General features: G+C 36.1%; 2 protein-coding genes across 2 annotated transcripts; both read left to right on the forward strand.

Moving 5' to 3' along the window:
- Positions 1 to 127: 127 nt before the first annotated feature.
- LOC128040399 (uncharacterized) lies at positions 128 to 7,169 on the forward strand. Its single transcript, XM_052629136.1, is given in 5 exon segments — positions 128 to 462; positions 514 to 1,147; positions 1,211 to 2,919; positions 3,009 to 3,095; positions 3,713 to 7,169. Coding segments are annotated over 5 exon segments (6,222 nt in total).
- Positions 7,170 to 15,092: 7,923 nt separating this feature from the next.
- Positions 15,093 to 19,245, forward strand: LOC105780042 (glutamine synthetase nodule isozyme). The gene is made up of 13 exons (XM_012604126.2): positions 15,093 to 15,359; positions 15,459 to 15,498; positions 15,593 to 15,696; positions 15,858 to 15,906; positions 16,045 to 16,151; positions 17,588 to 17,675; positions 17,783 to 17,911; positions 18,018 to 18,092; positions 18,186 to 18,239; positions 18,340 to 18,377; positions 18,463 to 18,622; positions 18,704 to 18,764; positions 18,893 to 19,245. Exons 1-13 carry the CDS (start codon positions 15,286 to 15,288, stop codon positions 18,982 to 18,984), a joined length of 1,071 nt encoding a protein of 356 aa, XP_012459580.1. The 5' UTR covers positions 15,093 to 15,285; the 3' UTR covers positions 18,985 to 19,245.
- Positions 19,246 to 22,745: the final 3,500 nt, after the last annotated feature.

Below are 22,745 nucleotides of genomic sequence, written 5' to 3' on the forward strand. Positions count from 1 at the left end.
TTACGGCACTCGTGCTAAATCAAAAATTATGGATCAAAGGATGGAAAAACTAGAACGGCTTCAAAAGGAAATGCAAGACCAGTTGCAGGTGTAAATGAAGGAACATATGGAAAAGATCTAGAAAGACATGGTGCAAAAGATGAAAGAGTTTCAAGAGGATCTAATGACTAAATTAACGCAATTAATAACCAAGGGAACTGATAAAGGGAAAAGTCCTGTGATTTGCGATGAAGAAGGAAACAATGATGAGCCACTTTTTCCTCCAAGATTCACGCCTCCGCAAGCGCAAATTCAGATTGAACCACATCTACGAAGACCTTCTATTTCGATTAGGCCTCAGCACTTTCAAGGTGATGCTTCAATACCGAAGAACCTTCAGGTCAGATCTGGTTCTAGTCCTGGCGATAATCTGGTTGTCCCGGACTTCGATGAAGTAGTTGAGAAAGACAAGATGAAGGAAGAGTTACCAAAGCAGTTTGAGGAGAAATAGAAATGGATTGAAGAGAAGTTTAGGGCGATAGAAAGTATCGACAACTATCATGGAATAGATGCGAAAGATCTGAGCTTAGTTCCGGATTTGGTGCTTCCTTACAAATTTAAGATGCCGGAATTCGAGAAATATAATGGGACCAGCTGCCCAGAAGCTCATATCACTATGTTCTACAGGAGAATGACGGGGTATATTAATAATGATCAATTATTAATACACTGCTTTCAGGATAGTCTTATAGGTGCAGCGTTAAAATGGTACAATCAGCTAAGTCGGACCAAAATTGCTACTTGGAGAGATTTGGCACAGGCATTCATGAGACAATACAATCATGTCTCAGAAATGATGCCTGACAGGATAACTCTGCAGAATTTGGAGAAGAAATCAAACGAGAGCTTCAGACAGTACGCACAGAGGTGGAGAGAAGTGGCAGTGCAGGTGCAACCACCTCTTTTGGAAAAAGAAATAACGACGCTTTTTATTAATACATTGAAAGGCCCATTCATCACTCACATATTGGGAAGTGCTTCAAAGAATTTCTCGGATATAATCATGAGCGGCGAAATGATCGAGCATGCTATTAAAAGTGGAAGAATAGGCGGAGGGGAGAGCAATAAAAGGACAGCCCCGAGGAAAAGAGAAAATGAAGTGAATAATGTGAATGCCTACAGTAAATCAATTACTATGAGTCAACCAAGGAAAGCGGTCATTAATCAATAGGGCTCATCGAAACAAGAGTCGGGAATGAGGCAAAATACTGAGAAGCCCCAGTTCACTTCTATTCCAATGACATATAAGGAGCTGTACCAGAATTTATTTAATGCGCATGTTGTCGCTCCTCGTTACTTGAGTCCTCTACAACCCCCATATCCAAAATGGTATGACACAAACGCTCAGTGTGACTATCATGCCGAAATTTCAGGACACTCGATAGAAAATTGTACTGCTTTCAAGAAGGTAGTGGAAGGACTTATTAAATTGGGTGTTGTCAAATTTGGTGATTCACCCAACACAGAAAGTCCGTTGCCCAATCATGATGAAGGGGTGAACGCGATAATTGAAAATGGAGGAAGGAGAGTCAAAGCCAATGTAACAGAGATAAGGACCCCCCTTGAATGGGTTTGGAAACAAATGGTGAAAGGAGGACGCATCAAGCAAGATTCAATAGAAAAGCCTGAAGGAGCAAGTAAGTTTTGTGAGCTCCACGCAGAAGAAGGCCACGACATCCAAAAATGTACCGAATTCAGAACCATGGTGCAAAACTTAATGGATAACAAAGAGTTAGAGTTTTATGAAGAGATTAATGGACTAGAAGAAGGAAAAGTTTATGACGCAGAAGGAGGATCCACGGGGAAAGCCCAAAAGGCTAATCACCCAGTGATAATTATTTCAAAACCAATGAGCAGAGAATCTGGAATTCAAATAGCGCAAAAGGTCATAATCCAAAAACCTGTATCCTTTCCTTACGAGAATAGCAAAAAGGTTCCTTGGAATTACGACTGCAATGTGACAATTCCAGGGAAAGAGAGCTTGGTAAACGCTTCAGGAGAGGACGAAGGATTCTATACACGAAGTGGAAAACGCTATGATCCAGCAAACGCGAGAGTGGAATCTGGAAAAGGAAAAGCCTTAGTAGTTGAGTTGGGAAAAGTAAAAACAGGCAAAATTGAACCGCGTGTCAATCAACCGGTAACTGAAAATGAGGCTAGAGAATTTTTAAAATTCTTGAAACATAGCGAGTACAGCGTGGTAGAACAATTGCATAAACAACCGGCTCGTATCTCGGTGCTTGAATTGCTTATAAGTTCAGAGATACATCGTAATGCGTTGATTAATGTGCTAAATGAAACTTATGTCGCTCACGATATCTCAGTGAATAAGTTGGACCGCTTGGTTAACAATATCAGTGCCGACAATTTCATTTTCTTTAATGATGATGAAGTACCGCCGGGGGGAAGAGGAGCCACCAAAGTATTACATATCACTGCTCGTTGCGGGGAGTATGCGTTAGCAGGAGTGCTAATTGATAATGGGTCAGCCTTGAATGTTTTACCTCTATCCACCTTAAATAGGTTACCGGTGGATAGCTCTCACATGAAATCATGCCAGAATATAGTGAGAGCATTTGATGGTACTGAAAGGAAGATGATAGGAAGAATAAAAATACCCCTCTTGATTGACCCGAATATATACGAGGTGGATTTTTTAGTGATGGATATCAAGCCTTCGTATAACTGCTTGTTGGGAAGACCCTGGATTCATTTAGCAGGAGCGGTGCCATCATCATTACACCAGAAGTTGAAATTGGTAACAGAAGGCCGGTTAATTACGATTGACGCTGAGGAAGACATCATTGCATCGGTAACCAGTGACGCGCCATATTTGGGAACAGATGATGAGGCGGTTGAATGTTCCTTTCGATCCTTAGAGTTCGTAAATGCGACCTCTGTCATTGAGGGAAAGAAGATCCCGATGCCCAGCATATCTAAAGCCACGAGGATGGGACTACAAATGACAGTTGGGAAATGAGCTATGCTCGGAAGAGGACTGGGAAGATGCCTTCAAGGAAGGATAGAGGCACCAGTGCTGAAAGACAAGCAAGACCGTTTTGGTTTAGGATTTAAACCAAATGCTAAGTAAAGAAGAAAAGAGTTGGAGAAAAGATAAGAGAGGAGGAAGGCGCGTGTGAACGGAAAAGAAGTTGATTGGGAACCGATGGCTTTCCCCCAAATATCCAAGACCTTTGTATCGGGAGGAACCATGTATTCTGGACTAAGGACTCCAAGAAGGGAGATCACAGAGGAAATGCTAGGAAACTTGAACATTAATGCCATATCTGAAGAAAAATCTGAAGAAGGAAGTACATCAGGCATCTATCCCGTCGAACCTGGGAGTGTTTTAAACAATTGGACTGCAGAAGAAATGCCTGAAGTTTTTAGAGCTTTTTCAGAGTAATATTCAAAACATACTAATTGTTCTAAGCCTAGAGAAAATGAAACTTTTTGTGAAATGAAAGGGGCTTATATTTGAACATTGTGATTTCAATGAAATATATTTTCGCATTTTGAGTATATATTCTTTTAAAATTCTTTTCATTCTTTCACATGAATAGTCATATTGGATGCCTTCATTCTAGATCATTCTTTCATTCATTCATGACCATATTAAATAAGAATCCTTAAATTCATACATTCCCTGTACATTCTTCGGTACTTATAACAGGTCCCAAGACATCAATGACATGAGTGACCCTACTATGGACTTAGAAAATCCTTTCGAACGAGGTATGTGTTTAGAGGAATCTCAAGATTTTGAAGATAACATAGATTGCAACCTATCTCCGGACTTGTTGAGGATGGTAGAGCAAGAAGAGAAACAAATCATACCTCACAAGGAGACAGTAGAGACGGTGACCCTGGAAGAGGGAAAGATGGTGAAGATTGGCACATGCATAGCTGAAGAAGTAAAACAAGACCTCATTGAGTTGCTTCGAGAATTCAAGGATGTCTTCGCATGGTCATATTAAGATATGCGTGGGCTAAGTACTGACATTGTAGTTCACCGACTTCCTATAAAGGAAGATTGCAAACCAGTTCAGCAAAAATTCCGAAGAATGAGGCCAGATGATGTATTAAAAATAAAAGAGGAAGTGCAAAAGTAATTCGATGCTGGATTCCTGCAAGTGGTCAAATACTCTGAGTGGGTGGCCAATATTGTTCCTGTCCCTAAGAAAGATGAGAAGGTACGAATGTGTGTAGATTATAGAGATTTAAATAAGGCTAGCCCAAAAGATAACTTTCCCTTGCCGCACATCGACACCTTGGTAGACAACACAGCGGGGCATTCACTGTTTTCTTTCACGGATGGTTTCTCTGGATATAACCAAATTAAGATGCATCCTGAGGATATGAAGAAAACTACATTCATAACCCTATGGGGAACCTTTTGCTATAAAGTGATGCCATTCAGGTTGAAAAATGCAGGGGCAACGTATCAGAGGGCCATGGTAACACTGTTTCATGATATGATGCATAAGGAGTTAGAAGTCTATGTTGATGACATGATTGCGAAATCTAAAACGGAAGAGGAACATGTGCAAGTCCTTAAGAAATTATTTATGAGGTTGAGAAAATTTCAGCTAAAGTTAAATCCAGCAAAATGCACATTTGGGGTCAGATCAGGAAAATTGCTTGGGTTCGTGGTCAGTGAGAGAGGAATTGAGATTGATCCTGACAAAGTAAGAGCAATACAAGAATTACCTCCGCCGCGTACTCAAAAAGAGGTTCGAGGTTTTCTAGGAAGACTGAACTACATCGCTCGGTTTATTTCACAATTAACCGAGAAATGTGACCCCATATTCTGTCTCCTTAGGAAACATAATCCAGGTGTATGGGATGAGGAGTGCCAAAAAACTTTTGAAAAAGTTAAACATTACTTGTCCAACGCCCCAGTGCTAATGCCACCTTGCCCAGACAAACCGCTCATACTGTATTTGGCAGTATTTGAAAATTCCATGGGATACGTGCTTGGTCAACATGATGAGACAGGACGAAAAGAAAGAGCAATCCACTATTTCAGTAAGAAGTTCACCGAATGCGAAACAAGATATTCGCCAATCGAGAAGCTATGTTGTGCCCTGATCTGGACAACTCGGAGACTGAGACAGTACATGTTGTACCATACAATCTGGTTAATTTCTAAATTAGACCCTCTGAAATACTTGATGGAATCAACCGCTTTGAATGGAAGAATGGCCCGATGGCAAATTCTCCTATCTGAATTTGACATAGTCTATGTGAACCAGAAGGCTGTAAAAGGAAGTGCAATAGCGGACTTCTTGGCAAGTAGAGCGCTAGAGGATTATGAACCCTTGAACTTTGATTTCCCAAATGAAGATTTGATGTATGTTGCAACTATAGAAAAAGATTTCCAAGAAGGTGGTCCCTGGAAGCTAAATTTTGATGGAGCTTCAAACGCTATAAGCAACAAAATCGGGGCAGTACTCGTGTCCCCTATCGGAGATCATTACCCTTTCACTAGCAAATTGGATTTTGATTGTACAAATAACATGGCTGAGTATGAAGCTTGTATTATGGGCATCCGAGCAGCCATAGAGCGGAAAATTAAGGTGCTAGAGATTTACGGGGACTCTGCATTAGTAATTTACCAGCTCAAAGGGGAATGAGAAACAAGAGACCCCAAGTTAGTTCGCTATCGAAAATTGGTTATGGAATTGATTGAGGAATTTGATAGTGTCACCTTTAGTTATCTCCCACGAGATGAGAATCAGATGGCAGATGCTTTGGCTACCCTAGCTTCTATGTTCAAAGTGAACAGGCTAGAGGATATGAAGCCTATCCAGATCAACATTTATGAGGCTCCAGCCCATTGTTGCAACATTGACGATGAAGGAGAAAAGGATGATCACCCCTGGTACCATGACATATTGCGATATGTGAAGAGTCGTGAGTACCCTAACCATGCGACGAAAAATGATAAGAAGACATTGAGGAGATTAGCCATTGATTATGTCCTAGATGGGGATATCTTGTATAAAAGAGGAAAAGATCAAGTATTGTTGAGATGTGTGGATGCTGTCGAAGCTAAGGAAATTTTGGAAGAAGTGCATGAAGGTATCTGTGGAACGCATGCCAATGGCTTCATGATGGCCAGACAAATTATGAGGTTTGGGTACTATTGGTCCACCATGGAAGGGGATTGCATTAATTATGCCAAAAAGTGCCATAAATGTCAAATCTATGGTGACAAAATACACGCACCACCGTCACCTCTTCATGTTATGGTTTCTCCATGGCCTTTCTCCATGTGGGGAATGGATGTTATTGGGCCAATATCTCTGAAGGCTTCTAATGGGCATCGTTTTATCTTTGTGGTTATTGATTACTTCACTAAATGGGTGGAGGCTGCTTCATACGCGAATGTCACGAAGTCAGCAGTTAGCAAGTTTCTAAAAAAAGAGATCATATGTTGATACGGGATGCCTGAAAAGATCATATCCGATAATGCACTAAACTTGAACAACAACTCAATAGCAGAAGTTTGTAGTCAGTTCAAGATCAGACACCACAATTCGTCACCGTACCGTCCAAAAATGAATGGTGCCGTGGAAGCAGCTAACAAAAATATCAAGAAAATTGTAGGGAAAATGACTGAAACCTACAAAGACTGGCACGAAAAATTACCTTTTGCCCTTCTGGCATATCGTACCTCTGTTAGGACCTCTACGGGGGCAACGCCGTTTTCTTTAGTCTATGGAATGGAGGCAGTTTTACCCATAGAAGTTGAAATCCCTTCTCTCCGAGTATTAGCTGAACTAAAGTTGGATGAGGCTGAATGGATTCAATCTCGATATGACCAGCTAAACTTGGTAGAAGAAAAGAGGTTAAAAGCTATTCATCACGGTCAAATGTATCAGAAACGAATGATGCGAGCCTATAACAAAAAAGTTCATCCCAGAGAATTTTACGAGGGGGACTTGGTTTTGAAAAAGATTCTTCCTCTACAAAAGGATTTTAGGGGAAAATGGATGCCAAATTGGGAAGATCCTTATGTAGTAAAAAAGGCATTTTCAGGAGGAGCTTTAATCTTGAGCGAGATGGATGGTAAAAGCCTGCCAAATCCTGTAAACTCAGACTCGGTCAAGAAGTATTTCACTTAAAAAAAAAGGAGAGGCCAAGGTGAAAACCCGTAAAAGGCGCCTTGAGACCAAAGGGGATTTGAGTTGAAAACCTGAAAAAGGCGGCTCAAATTTTGATAAGGCATGAGGTGAACGGAACAACTCAAAATTTGATCAAAAATCTGGGGCATGTGGTGTCTCGCTATACCGGAATCGCAAGAAAGGGTAGACGACATCTTGGGGTATCGACAAAATACTGTAGATTCCCTAAGCACATATTAAACGGTCTTTAGAAAATTTGTGCAGGGAAGCTCGTGCTGCGATATCTGGGGCACCTGTTGTTATCTTATATTTTGAATCTTGGCAAAATTTGTTGCCTTGATTGATGTATTATTCATTTCAAGCTTTGTTCCCCAATAAAATTTCATTTTGTCTATTTTCATCTTATCTTAGCAAAATTTGTTAACTTATTCATTTCGAGATTTATTCTCAATAGCATTTTGTTTGTCCATTGTGATAATCTTTTTTCAAAAACATTTGGAATAACGAGTAATGGACTGAATGTTCAAGCAAATGGAGTTTTGCATATTACTCTAGAAATTTCTAAATAATGAAGGAACCTGAAACAGGACCGTTGTTTAGAACACACCAAATTTGAAGTGTCTAAAAGGAAAAAGTCTAAATCAGGACTATCCTTTTAAACTTTGTTGTCCAAACGTGGATAAAACGTTGACAAGATATCGTGTTAGGTGACAAGGCTTCAATGAACAAGCAAGCAATAACCACCAAGTGGTAAGGAAGAGGTTACCTCGGAGAAGAGAGCCTTCATTTGCGCATAAGTCTTTGGCATGACACCCTGAGAATGGTGTAGGAGACCAGGACGGTTCAGATCCTATATCCCCGAATTATGATAAAAGAGGTCGGAGGAAAAGCCACATATTTCTACCCTTAGATTACTGTGAGAGAATGATGGTACAAATTTTGGCGTCCCAGTGGATATAACTTTGAGGTTTACGGTGGGGATAGCCTGGCTAAATGTTTCTTCAGAAAGCACCAGTCGAGAAGGAAGGTGTTGTAACATTTCAGTGACAATGCCTTAATAAACTTCAAGTAATGATAACCTAAGCGAGATCATTCACGAAAAATAAAACTCTGCATTCATGCAAACACCATTCACACATGTCTAGATAGGAGCATTTGTTTCATTTTGATCATGTCATCCTAATCATTAGGCATAATTAGGTTCATTATACAGGTCTTATTTCCCTGAGATTACAGTGGAGTAGACCGAAGAATTTCAAATCTTATCTCTCTGAGGTTACAGTGGAGCAGATTGAAGCCAGATATCTTATCTCCCTGAGATTACAGCGGAGCAGATCGAAGATACTATCCTATCACTCTGAGATTACAGTGGAGCAGATTAAAGGATCTTATCTCTCTGAAGTTACAGTAGAGTGGATCATATCAGGTCTTATCTCCCTGAGATTACAGTGGAGCAGACCGAAGAATTGCAGATCTTATCTCCCCGAGATTACAGCGGAGCAGATCAAAGATAGTAATCCTATCTCCTTGAGATTACAGTGGAGCGGATTAAATGATCTTATCTCTCTGAAGTTACAGTAGAGTGGATCATATCAGGTCTTATCTCCCTGAGATTACAGTGGAGTAGACCGAAGAATTGCAGATCTTATCTCCCTAAGATTACAGCGGAGCAGATCAAAGATAGTAATCTTATCTCCCTGAGATTACAGCGGAGTAGATTGAAGCTAGTAATCCTGTCTCCCTAAGTTGCAGCGGAGCGGATTAGAACCACAGATCTTATCTCTCTGAAGTTACAGTAGAGTGGATCGTATCAGGCCTTATATCCCTAACGTTGCAGTAGGACAGACTAAAACCACGAATCTCGTCCCCCTAAAGTTGCTGCAAAGAAGATTGAAGCTACAAGTCAGATCTTGTTGAAGTACAGTGGAGTAGATTGAAGCGACAAGACACAGTGGATTGAAATAAAGCTACTTGAAGTGAATCGTCAAGAGAGGTCAAGACTAGGCGAGAACGGGCAAAATTGGGCTTTCTTAGTCTTTGCTTTGTTATCGTTACGCGACAACGAGCAAAGAGGGGCAGCTGTACAAGCCCAATTTTTAGCCCAAAACCAATTAACTCACCTAAACTAAACCCATATCCCAGCTACCCAATTACAACACCCATTAACCCTCAGCCCAAAACAATTAAACCAAACCCAAACCCAAGGCCCGAATCTGGAGCCCAACTCCTAAAAAATATCTGCCTAAGGTTTCAGAGACTGAAACCCTAGGCGCCGCCCTCCTCCTTAGCCCTTTGACCCTTGGTCTTCTGCCACTGTCGCCACATCACGTCGCCACCGCCACAGTCACGTCACCATGCCACTTGCGCTGTCACCTGCAAAGAAGAGAAACAAATGAGGAAAAAAGACAGCACAAACAGTGGCAAAGATCGGCTATAAAAGCCAACAAAATGTAACCATCTTTTTTTTCGGGTACTCTTTGTAACAAAACTGAGATTAGCAAAAGAAATAAAAATATAAACTACGTTTTAAGGTGATTTCGAGTGCTCTTCTTATTTTTTTATTTTATTTCTAGTCTTTTTTTGTTTATTTATAGATATAAAATAAAGAAAGAAAGAAAAGAAGTACCTTTCTCTCAATGCCGCGCCGAAAAGGGGGGAAACCGAGCGGTTTCGTTTCCGTGTTGGTGCTTTTCGCCATTCGTTCGCAAGATTTGGCCTTAGATCTATGGCCTAGGAGCTTCCAGCTTTAAAAAGGAATCGAAAATGTCCTATTTTGCGCCCATGACCGCCGCCACTTGAGGCGCTACTACGAGGCGCCTTTGGAGCTTTTGGCCGGAATCCATGGCTGGATGAAAAAAGGGGGGAGAGGTTTTTTTTAGTTTTTTTTAGAAGGAGAAAAAGAAAATGATGATTTTAAAAAAAAATTCGGGTTTAAATAACCCTCATAAAATGACGTCGTTTTACCATGTAGAGTCAGGTGCCAAAACGACGCCGTTTTGGCCCTGACCTGCGCGGTGACCCGACCCAGGGGAGGATCCACGCGTTTTCTGCAAATGAGTTATTTGCGCAATCGATCCCTCCGATTTTATGGCACTTTCAAGGAAGTTTTTCGCATATTTTCAATTTTGGCCATGAATTTTCACGTCTGTTTTGATTTGGTCCCTCGACCATGTGCGTGAGTTTCACTGGAACGGCGTCGTTTGGTCAGCGAGGGGATATTTCCTAGTTTGGTCCCCTTTTTTCGGCGCGCGTCACAATTTAACCCATTTTGTTTTTTATTTCGATTTCGCCCAGTACTTTTGTTTTTATTTCGATTTAGTCCATATCTTAGCATTCTTATTATTTTTAATATTACTATTATTATCATTATCATTATTATTATTATTATTATTATTATTATTATTATTATCTTTGTTATTATTATTAATATTTATGTTATTATTATCATTATATTTCTACTTATATTTACTTATGTATTTTTTAAAGTATATGTGCTGTATTATATTATTATTATATAAATATTTCATATATAGTTTATTTAATATATATTAAATACTTTTTACATACGTGTATATCTATATATTCTTTTCTCATGAATATATGTATACATATTCATTTTATGAATATATTTATTTTATTTCAATAATTTTAAAATATACCTATACATTTTTTTATATCTTTATAAATTTATGTGTGTACATATGTTTTATAACATACATAATAATACACATATATCTTTCATATTTCCATAATTTTATGTATATACATACATGTATATCTCCTTATATGCACATACGTTTTTTATATATTCCATAATTTTCATATATTTTCATATATTTTTCATTCATGAATTTACTTATATGTCTATGTTTATGCTTTAGTTTATTTATTTAATTAATTGTTATGGTATATGTATGATTGATTTGTTTTATTATTCGTTTTTGTTCATTATTTTTTTATACACATTATTATGTTTATTATTCCATCATGCACATAAATATCATATTTCAAAAAAGGAAAATATTTCAAATTGAGGCAATATTTAGTGTTTGGAAATTCGAGAAAACATGCCCTAATGTGCTGGGTGTCGATTTTTCTCGTTCGACCAAATAGCTAAATATCCTTTTAGGAATTTTAAAATAAGGCAATGTTTTGCGTTTGGAAATTCGAGAAAACATGCCCTAAGGTGCTGGGTGTTGATTTTTCTCGTTCAACCAAATAGCTAAATATCCTTTCAAAAATTTCAAAATAAAGCAATGTTTTGCGTTTGAAAATTCAAGGAACGTGCCCTAAGGTGCTGGGTTTCGATTTCTCGTTTAACCAAATTGCCAAATTCCCTCGTGAATTTTAATCCATGCCATTCGAGTTTTTTTAAGGATCGTATTTTAAGTTTCTTTAAAGTTTTCAATCTTCGACACTAAGACATTAAGTAATCAACTAGGTACCAATTTTGGGCGATCGAGGGTGCTAATCCTTCGTCATGTAACCGAACTCCGAACCCGCTTTTTCGAATTTCGTGGACCAAACTTGTTGTTTTAATAAAATCAAACCTTTTATTAAAAACAACCACTTTTCGAGGTGATCCAATCACACCTTATCAAAAAGGATTGGTGGCGACTCCCGTTTTCGTTTTCATTTTTCAAAACCCAAGTCGACCCCGTTTTCAATCAAAAAATTAGTGTCAACATAGCTCATTTCTGATCAATCTATTAATTTGAAAATATTGTTTTATGTCAAACTTACTTAGCACCTTTGTGTAGAACTAGTGAAAGGGCAAATAGAACCCAATTTTTCATGTTTATTTTCGACAACCCTAACCACACTCGGCTAGTTTTCTTCAAAAAGTTTAAACCCATTCTTAAACTCTACTTAAATCTAATTGAGGCACGATGACCTCAACTTAATGCATGAGAATATTGTGAGCAACAACATTAGTTATTGCTTCAACATCTTCTTGCTTAGCGATTTTATAAACCAATAATAAAGAATAAAAACTCATACACCAAGAGAAGAAGAGTAGCACAAAAGAAAAAAAAAAGACTTAACTAATAACAACAAGAAATAGACAAGGCATATATAGCTGGTGTTTTTCCAGTGGCTACAGTAGATTGCACCTTGCAACATAGAGAGGTTATGCACAAGGTTTTAAAATTTCATCTCACTCGAGCTCAGGATCGGATGAAACAAATGACGGACAAACGGAGGTCAGAACGGGAATTTCAGGTGGGCAATTTGGTGTATTTGAAGCTGCAACCATATAGACAACATTCTTTACACAAGTTCAAAAATCAGAAGTTGTCACCCTGGTATTTTGGCCCTTTTTCAGTGGAGGCTCGTGTGGGACAGGTTTCTTACAAACTGTTATTACCATCTTCTGCTCGTATCCATTCTACTTTTCATGTCTCCCAATTAAAGAAGCATATTGGGTCTGCGGCGAGGGCTTCTACTTTACCACTAGTAGGGTCTGATGGAGCTCTTCTCAAGACACCGATTCAAGTATTGGACAGGCGCTTAGTCAAGCAAGGTAACCATGTGCTATGGAGGTGCTCGTTGAGTGGGCAGACACCTTTCCTGAGGATTCTACTTGGGAGAAGTTGCATGATCTTCAACGTCGCTTTCCTGCGTTTGATCTTTGAGGACAAAGATCCTGTTTAGGGGAGGGGTGTTTTTTATAGAATAGTTCAACGGTATTTTTCATTTTCATATTTTCATTATTGCTGTTATTTCTTTTGTTGAACGATGCGTTTTACTCCTGTTTTTATTCTAGTTATACGGTGCGTTTTTTTAGCATTAGTTAAACGGTTTGTTTTGCTAAAGCGGTGTGTTTAGTCTATTGTTACTGTTAGTGTTAGTCTGTTATTTGGTTTCCTTATATACCTGTAACTAAAGTCCAAGAGGAGTTAAGAAAATTGAATCAGTATTTTTCAGAATTCTCTTTTTCTCTTCTCTCTCTCAAATTCTCTTTTCTTCTTCTTCTTCTCTCTGTTTTTTCGTTGTTCCAGATCCATTACGCGACATGGCCGAACTAATTTAAGGTTTAACAATTGGTTTTCAATTTCTATTTCTTCTTGATTTTTCTGCCATGGCTATAATCCATCGATTGAAATTATGGTTAATACAATGTTTTTGGATTGGGGTATTTTTGGAAAAAAAATTTGCTGGCTATTCGGTGAGAGGTTGGAAAGGCTATTCTTTGGTGGCAACGTTGAATGGCTATTCCGTGAAAGGCCGGAATGAGACCGTAATACTACCTCACTGTTTCACTCATTCAGTCAAAGCAAACAATGGAATAGGGTTCTTACACTGAATAAGGCATGAATGGCATGCCAAACGTGTTGTAATACTATTACGACACTAATCCCATTCCACCCAACCAAACTATTTTTATACTCATTCAATTCCATTAGAGTTCTATTCCTTTCTCATATTATAACATTCCATTTCAACTTTATTCTATTATAGTGAACCAAACATATTGTGATACTTAAACTTGACACTTTTTCTTAATTTGATACTTAAACTTCTGTTGTTTAGTTTGGTACATGAACTTGACACTTTTTTTTTTAATTTCACACATAAGCTGGACACTTTTCATAATTCGATACCTAATCTTTTTTGGTCTAATTTGACATCTAAATTTGTCAAATGTTATACAAATTACTCAAATATACTAATAGTACTATTTTTACGAGGTAGAAATAAACCCTCAAACTACCATATGTTTGAATTAGATACTAAACTTTTTTGGGTCAAACTAAGAATTTAAACCATAGTTTCTTAATCATTATAAGCCCCAACTATTATCTCTGTTAAAAAAAAGTCTAGCCAATCAGAAATTGACATATAATAAAGAATTTTTTTTAATTTGAGTTGAAAATAAGAAAAATAGTTAATTTCTAAATTAATAAAAACATGGTAATTAAAAGAAAAAAGCCTTTCCGTCCTCTCCCTTCTCGTACAAACCCAACCCTCATTCACTTTCTCTCAACTCTCTCTTGGCATCACCATCTTCAACGCCACCATCCCCCTCACAAATTCCTCTTTCCTTTCCATCGCAACAACCATCATCCTCCTCCCTAGTCAACCACCATAGATCCAATCATCCTCACAACTTCTCAAATATGTTCAAAATAAACCTTGAATATACAAAAACCATCCCAACTTATATTTCTTTAAGCAAAATTAGAGGTCAACAAATAAACAAAATAGCTAATAAAAATCACCCAAGCAATAAAAAAATTGAAAAAATTAGTTGGTTGTTGAAAGTTGTAAAATTTGTAAAATATCTAAAACCAAGTAATCGAAGTCAATTTCCAGATAAAACATAATTAGTGTTTTTTTTGAATGTTATACGTTTTTCTTATATTCTTTTGTCGCGTGTTTAGTTCATGTTCACCGTATCATTATTGTTACACAATATTAACAGTAATGAAAAAGAAAAGGGATGATACGAAAAGAGGTCAATTCAATCGTTCTAAAATCAAGAACTAGATAAATAAAATAACTCGAAGTACCTGTTTGACGTATTAAGATTTTGATAATGAAAGGAAAACCCCTAGTAGGTGGAATCTTAGAGTATTTATATTTTCCTCACCATTTTGGTGATAGAAATTAATTTGAGCAAATAAAGAAAAAGTTGAAGCCAATAATTGCACAAAAAGCACTAGGTATAAAATATGTCATAAAATAATAAAAAGTAAAATATATTGATCACGTTTGTTTACGCTATATATATATATATATTGCCAAATATAATTTAAATATATCAAACATAAAAGATAAATTTTGGAAAATTAAAAGAAATCTTAATTTCTCAAAAAAAGGAAAAAGGTATGAAAATTATTGGGTAATGGACTTTAGTGGCACTTGGCAGTCTCATTGGTTGTTTCAATTTATTTGTAATTATATTACCTCTTACACGTTCCGTTTTCCTATATATTTTCCTTTCAATCTTTGATTATAATTTTTCCACGAATACTTTTCCGACTTTTTTGTTTTCCTTTTGGCTATTTAAAAAGTCCACCAAACAGGTCTTTCCTTCACCCCCACCTTCTCTCCCTCTCTTCTTAGGTCTGCTGTATCTTAGTTCTTGATTAATTAGCCAATCACAGCAGCCATGTCTCTCCTCAATGATCTCATCAACCTCAACCTCAGCGACACCACTGAAAAGATCATAGCCGAATACATATGGTTAGCTGTTTCTCTCATCTTCTTCTTCGTCTTCCTTTCCCGTATAATCGGAATGATTTTATTAATGTCTTTCTGAATGCTTCTTCGATTTTGTTTCAGGATCGGTGGATCTGGTATGGATCTGAGAAGCAAAGCAAGGGTACGATGCTGCGATTCACTTTTCAAACTTTCGTTTATTGAATATTGTACGTTCTATTTTTAAAACAAGAGTTCAATATTTGTTTCCGCTGCAGACTTTGCCTGGACCAGTGACGGACCCTTCAAAACTCCCGAAGTGGAACTACGATGGTTCCAGTACCAATCAAGCACCTGGAGATGACAGTGAGGTCATTCTTTAGTAAGTCCCTTAATTCTTTTTTTTTTCTCTTTATTTTGGCTTTCGATCTAGATCACGACTTAGAAGGCAAAAAGAAAGTATATTCGTGATTGTTTTTTTGATTTAAAGATTCAGTGTTTATGTCGTAATTAACTGTGCAAAATTTTTTTTGACTGAATCAGTCCTCAAGCTATATTCAAGGATCCATTTAGAAAAGGAAACAACATCTTGGTAATTAATTCTTACACGTTACTTCTTTCTCGTTGGTCCCCGTGATTTTAGTTATTTTGCTTTTATCCAATACCGAATGGAAAGTCAAGGCTTAACAGGGGTAACTGTGTCTTTTTGTTAATAAATATTATATAATAGGTGATGTGCGATGCTTACACACCAGCCGGCGAACCCATTCCTACCAACAAGAGATTTAATGCGGCCAAGATCTTTAGCCACCCTGATGTTGTTGCTGAGGAGCCTTGGTAAATTTTCCCCCTTAGTTATTATTTTCGTGGAGTCCTTTCAAAAAATTAGATATAAAGATGGTAATCCTCAATAAAAATCCAAGTTGGAATCTCTTCTACAGAGTTAGGTGAGAATAGTATTGCTTCTATAAAAATATGAAAATGAAAGTTGGAATCTTAAAAAGTATCTTTTCGTCTCATGCATTTTCTGAAACTGAAGAATTGAATACCATATTTATTTGTAGGTAAAATTCTCAAATCTTTAAATTAAAAAAAATTTTTTAACTTAGTTGAACTCACCTTCTCTTTATTATAATGCCAATAAAACTAAAGCTGAATCTATAAAAAAAATTAGTATAATCTCACTTAATATCATCTGACACTGAATCCATAAAATATGTTCACTCACCATTCCCAATCATGACGACTTTGGTGGCCCTCGTGCTTGTGGGACTATTAAGTACATTGACCCAGGAGGGTTGGTAGGACTTAACTTTAGAAAATTTGGAGTATTTGGCTTCTTAATAATTTACTCTATACTTTTATTCATACTTAATATTTATAAAATTTATGAAACTTAAGTCCATATTCTTTGATATATATGTTTTTTTTCTATTTTTCTTGTGCACTATTTTTAAAGTTTAATACTAAAACATATTAAAAGGCACATGCTTTGTTATTTTGGCCAGTACAAAGCTAGCGCAGAAATAGCAAAATATAAAGTGGGCCAAAATTCAAATTATCAAATAGTGTCTGCTTCTGAATGTTATGTTATCACATGACACCATTCTTATGTTGGAAAGGTTCCCCGTTTTGCCGGCTTTTCAGTTATATTTAAAGAATAAATGAAATATTAATAAAATAAAAAAATCAATCTTGCAAATAAAAGAGAGAGGGTAAGGTCCTTTGATAATGGATTATTTAATTATACATTTAATGTATTATTTTTTGTTGAATTCAATAGAAAATAATTTTTATGAATATATCAATGTAATCAGTGTAACCAAAATTGCGACAAAAGTGGCTGAAATGATAAATAAAAATATAACTACAAAAAAATTAAAATATTAAAAAATTGATTAGTTTTTAGTAGGTGGATTTGTTAGTTGATTTGGTGTTCATCGACTGTCTTTCACCTAACTTTGGGTTGGGTTAGGCAGTACTAATGATGAAGTCAATGGTTCGAAGTCAGCTAACTCATTCTCTCTACTTTGGGTTGTTGAACGATTAAAAAGGGAAGAAAAAAAAAAACACTAAAAATGAAAGTGTTGCTTCTTCCTTTAGACTTGTTTGTAAAGAAGAATTATTATTATATACAAGGAACAAGGACTTACTTAGCTGTGACTCTGATGAGTTTTAATTGATTAGAATTTCTTTATTCTCTATCATTTTCAGTTATTTTTATAATCATATTTTTGTTGGTTTATTGTAACTTGTACGTATTTTGAACTCAGGTATGGTATTGAGCAAGAGTACACTCTTCTTCAAAAGGATACTAAGTGGCCTCTTGGATGGCCTGTTGGAGGATTCCCTGGACCACAGGTTCCGTTACCAAACTGCATTTTCTGATCGATGTCATGTTTAATAACTAAATTTTAGATACTGCTGTAAAGCTATTTGTTTCTAAACCAAGTTTTATATCCATGCAGGGTCCGTACTACTGTGGTGTAGGTGCTGACAAGTCCTTTGGTAGGGACATCGTGGACTCCCACTACAAGGCTTGCCTTTATGCTGGCGTTAATATCAGTGGAATCAACGGTGAAGTTATGCCTGGTCAAGTGCGTTATAACGTTCATTGTTAAAAGGGTGTTATTATTATTATTTTGATTGTTTTTTTTCCATGAAAAATCCATGGTTTATCTTGTATTGTGCTTGTCTGAACAGTGGGAATTCCAAGTTGGTCCATCTGTTGGAATATCTGCAGGTGATCAAATATGGATTGCACGATACATACTCGAGGTATGATTCATATACTAGAAGTGTATTTAATTAATGAGTTTGCCTCTTAAGGATTGAAGTTGAACCATAACTTCTGTTTTCTTGTTTAAACAGCGAATCACTGAAATCGCAGGAGTTGTTCTTTCTTTTGATCCCAAACCCATTCCGGTTTGTTTTTACGCTACGTTTCCCCTAAATTCGACATTACTTTATCTTTTACCCGTTTTTTCTCTAACTTTTAATCTTTGCGTTTCATTTCCTTAACCAGGGTGACTGGAATGGTGCTGGTGCTCATACTAATTACAGGTAACATACTTCAATTAGTCAGCATTGCACTTTTATTAAACGTATGTGCGAAGAGCTAGTTAGTTGAAATGAAACTTTCTCTCAGCACAAAGTCAATGAGAAATGATGGTGGCATCAATGTTATCAAGAAGGCGATTGAGAAGTTGGGTCTGCGCCACAAGGAGCATATTGCCGCCTACGGAGAGGGTAACGAGAGACGTCTAACTGGTCGTCATGAGACTGCAGATATCAACTCATTCTCATGGGTAAGTTAGCACTATTAGAACGGCATTGAATTCAATGTCCAACATATTGTGACTTTCTTGCTTGCAATGTCCAAACTGCAGGGTGTTGCAAACAGGGGAGCCTCCATCCGTGTTGGTCGTGACACTGAGAAGGATGGAAAAGGTAAACACTTTGCACTATTTTCACTAAGATACTGATGCTTTAGTTTTAGAACAAAATTTGTTCATGTAACAACAAGACTTTCCTTGTATTCTTTGAATGTAACATTGATGTTCCCCGTAAATTGGCAGGCTACTTCGAAGACAGAAGGCCAGCATCAAACATGGATCCTTACGTTGTTACATCAATGATTGCTGAGACCACCATTATCTGGAAGCCTTAAGAGGGGGTGGAAATTGAAGGTTGTGAAAGACGAGAAGGAAAAACCTCATTCAGATTAATAAAACCCCCTCTCTCATCTTTCTTTGTTGGGCCACTGGTTGAACTTGTATTTTATTGCTTTGGTTTGCTGGTTTGCAATTTAAATTGTGCGACTTTTTATTATTATTATCATTTTAGTTTATACAGTCTTGTGCTGCTGCTGATATGTTCACATGAACGAAATTTATCGTGTGTTAAATAAAATGGTAGTTGATTGTTCGCACACGAACGAATTATGACAATGAGTGATATCGGTATCAATTATTCAAGGTTACGAAAATGGGATAAAAAAGTTGGCTCAGTGAAGTCATGATGTTAAGAAAATGGAATGTTAAATAAAATCATATTTTGCTTAGGAAGGGTGAGGCAATTCCCAAGTTTATTAGGGGTAACCCGCATAACAGAAGATATTATATTATTATTTTTTAACAACATTAGTAAATTTCATCTCTTTACTCGTAGTTTTTCCTAATAAGGGTTTTTCATGTAAAATGTGCGTGTTCCTTTTTTTTTATTATTGGTTTGTGATCATTTCCATTATGATTCCAACAAACTCCTCTCTTGGTTTTTTTGACAAAACATAAGCAAATGACCATGCCACAAACCCTCATGAGATACCAAATATAAACTGAATAAGTAACTCATGAAAGATGTTGAATACATCATTAAGATATTGCTCACACAGGAGCACAAAAATTAACTTCCTAAGCATAAAAGCAACATAGCAGCAGAATCATAAAACCAATAAGCTCCACCTAAACTTCAGCAAGAAACAAAAGATAGCAGCAAGAACCAACATCACAAACTCCCTTTAGCAGCAACCATTAGCGCCGTTCTCCCCCTTTTTGTTAAAAAGCTTAGAACTGTTCTCCCTACCATGGTGTTTTTTCAACGTCACAAATTAGTTCAGACAACTAGGCTTTTTTGGCAACAAGTTTCCGAATATCAACAGTGAGAGAGTTAACTTCTCCCCTCAAAAAAACTCTAGGAGGTAACCCTTTTGGGCAGCTTTCATTGAGGGGTCTGTCGCTTGTTCTGTCTAAACATCTGCATGAACAGAGGCTACATGGGAAAGATCATTGACACGATTGGTGGAGGATAACTTCTTCTAGATTTTGAAAGGATGTAGGGCGTTGTAGGTACCTCATCCTTAGATACCAAGATTTAGTGTTGTTCTATGAGAAAGGGTAAAAATTCCATTGTGGCTGATGACTCAGCATGTTCAATGATCTGTTTGAACACCAACTTCCTTAGATTAAATGAAATTCCTCTCCCAATCTTATTTACTGATGATTTGTGCTATGAGGGAATTCAGTTTCTAACAGCCAACTTTTGCCTTTTTGTCTATGAAGGTGATGAAGAATGAGCTGTAGGTCAACTGCGTGCCAATTGAGTTGCAGGTAGCAGATGTGCTGACCAAACCACTAGCCATTGCCTTTTTTGTTGCATTGCATCAAAAGCTTTATGTACGTTCTCTAGAAGAGTTGTAATTTCTTTTGAGAATGGCTGTATTTTGTCTTAGAAGAAGCATAAATCCTCTAAATCTCAACCATTTAAACTGAAAGATATTACAGGATTAATTACGTCCAAACCCACAAGCTTCAAATTATTGTAGCAAATTGATACTCACTCGACATGATTTCAACATTATGTTATGATCTAAATGGACCACCAACCGGACATCATCCGATGAAATCATGAAGCAAATGCGTATGGGCGACACTAACCTTTAGGCCCCTCTCTCGTTAACCAGATGTTGCGATGTAAAGCAAATTTTATCGTTAATTGTTTACAGGGGGATCTCTTCGTCCATAGATAGTGAGTGCTTAGATTCAAACTGTTTTCTTCCCCTGGGGGATGATTTGGACCACACCGTGGGCTCTTTAACGTGAGGTAAACACATCAGTTTCAGTTCAGTACATCATGATTCAATTACGTGACGACTTCAAAAATGAGTGGCAAAAGTTTACTCAGTTTTGAAATATCTTTTCGAAAATCGGATTAAAAAAAATTAATAGTTCAAATAAATAAATTTTTAATTTTATATATGTTGGATGTAATTTTACGTATTTTATTTTTAATTATTCTAATTAGTGTAAAATAGTATTCCTTATGCTTATGATTGAATATAATTAAAATATATTAATTTATTTAACAATTCAAATATTATAATAATAAATTTCAAATAATAATTAAACCATTTTAAGTATTTAATTAACAATTCTAAAATTTAAAAAATTTGTAAGTGTTGAACTTATATTGTATAAATGTTAGTATAATAGTAAAATAAAATACCAAATATAATGATGTGGTTGGACAATAGTTAATCTTGATTTTGAAAATATTTATTTCATAATTTAAGTCTTATTAATATAACATTTAATATTATTTTAGATGGTTTTAAATATAATTTAAATATTTCACTTTAACAAAAATATCTGAATAATTTAATTTAGATATAATTTTTAAAAATTAAACTAGCTTATCCAATACTTTTTGTTGAAATTTTGTACTAAATAAAACCTAGAACACACTTAAAACTTAAAAATTAAATGTTGAATTATATTATAACAATTCTGTTTCTTTAACTCTAGCAAACAATATAATAAAAATTTAAATAGATAAATAATCATTTTAAAAGATAAGAAACCTATAAATTTTAATAAAACTACCATTAACTGGAACCCATGTTGCGGTCTATCGATTAGATGTTTACTTTCTTCAAAAATAATTTGAATTCGAATCACATTAGTAAAAAGAAAGAAAACCGAGCATTTGATAAAAAATGTTTTTTTACTTAATATAAAAGCACACTACCTAACATAAAACCAACCTCATAAATTCTTGGTTACACCTTTACTTAAAGTAAATAGACAAGATATTTTGTACTGACTAATGGTTGAGAGCAACTTTAGACCTAATAGGAATGGTAGGTGACTTGAGCCTCCCTTTCCCACAAGCACCACCAATTTTGTTGTAAAATTTGTACTACCAATGGATTTGGACAATCACTGAGTACTAGAATAACCCTTCTTACAAGAAAACAAATTTTCATCTCCTACTAAGTTTCGTATAGTTGGATATTTTTAAATTATTGTTCAAATTTTGTATTAGTTATAAACTTAAAAACGTGTCAATGCATCGACAGTAAATTAAGCTTGTCTTTAACTTAAGTGTTACATTCTAATTGAATATGTTGTGGAGCATATTTAAAATACAGATTGAATTGTAAATATGTATCTTTTTATTGTATGAATATCTTAGATATGATGTACTAAAATACGCTTTTTAATGAAATAATAATACTAAGTAAATCTCGAGGATATTATATTTTTAAACATATCGATTTAAGTTGTTCATGCGATTAATATATACATATTTATAGATTTATCTATATGATTTGCAAAAGCTTCATGCCAGATTCGAACTGATATTTAACAATACTTAAACTGATAGATAGATTGATTAAATAACTGATTGATTTTGATACTTTAAAATGATTAATTAGAATGTTTTGAAGTTTAAGTAGTGATTTAAAATTTGAATGTAGAACTCAACTAAAAAATCTGATGATTAGTTGATCATTATTTGAGGTGAGTTTGGATAGACGGTGTAGTGCGTTTAGTTTATTTTTTGTCTCACGTTACAGTACTGTTACAACATTTAATCTCATCATCATAGCTATTTTTACACCAACCCACCAAAAGTATGGAAACATAATGA

Source organism: Gossypium raimondii, chromosome 4 (assembly GCF_025698545.1).
Source record: "Gossypium raimondii isolate GPD5lz chromosome 4, ASM2569854v1, whole genome shotgun sequence".
In the NCBI taxonomy this organism is placed as follows: domain Eukaryota; kingdom Viridiplantae; phylum Streptophyta; class Magnoliopsida; order Malvales; family Malvaceae; genus Gossypium; species Gossypium raimondii.

Coding starts and splice junctions, on each gene's coding strand:
- LOC105780042 (XM_012604126.2), top strand. CDS start 15,286: ATGTCTCTCCTCAATGATCTCATCAACCTCAACCTCAGCGACACCACT. Junction 15,360..15,458: donor ATCATAGCCGAATACATATG/GTTAGCTGTTTC, acceptor ATTTTGTTTCAG/GATCGGTGGATCTGGTATGG. Junction 18,093..18,185: donor TTGCACGATACATACTCGAG/GTATGATTCATA, acceptor TTGTTTAAACAG/CGAATCACTGAAATCGCAGG.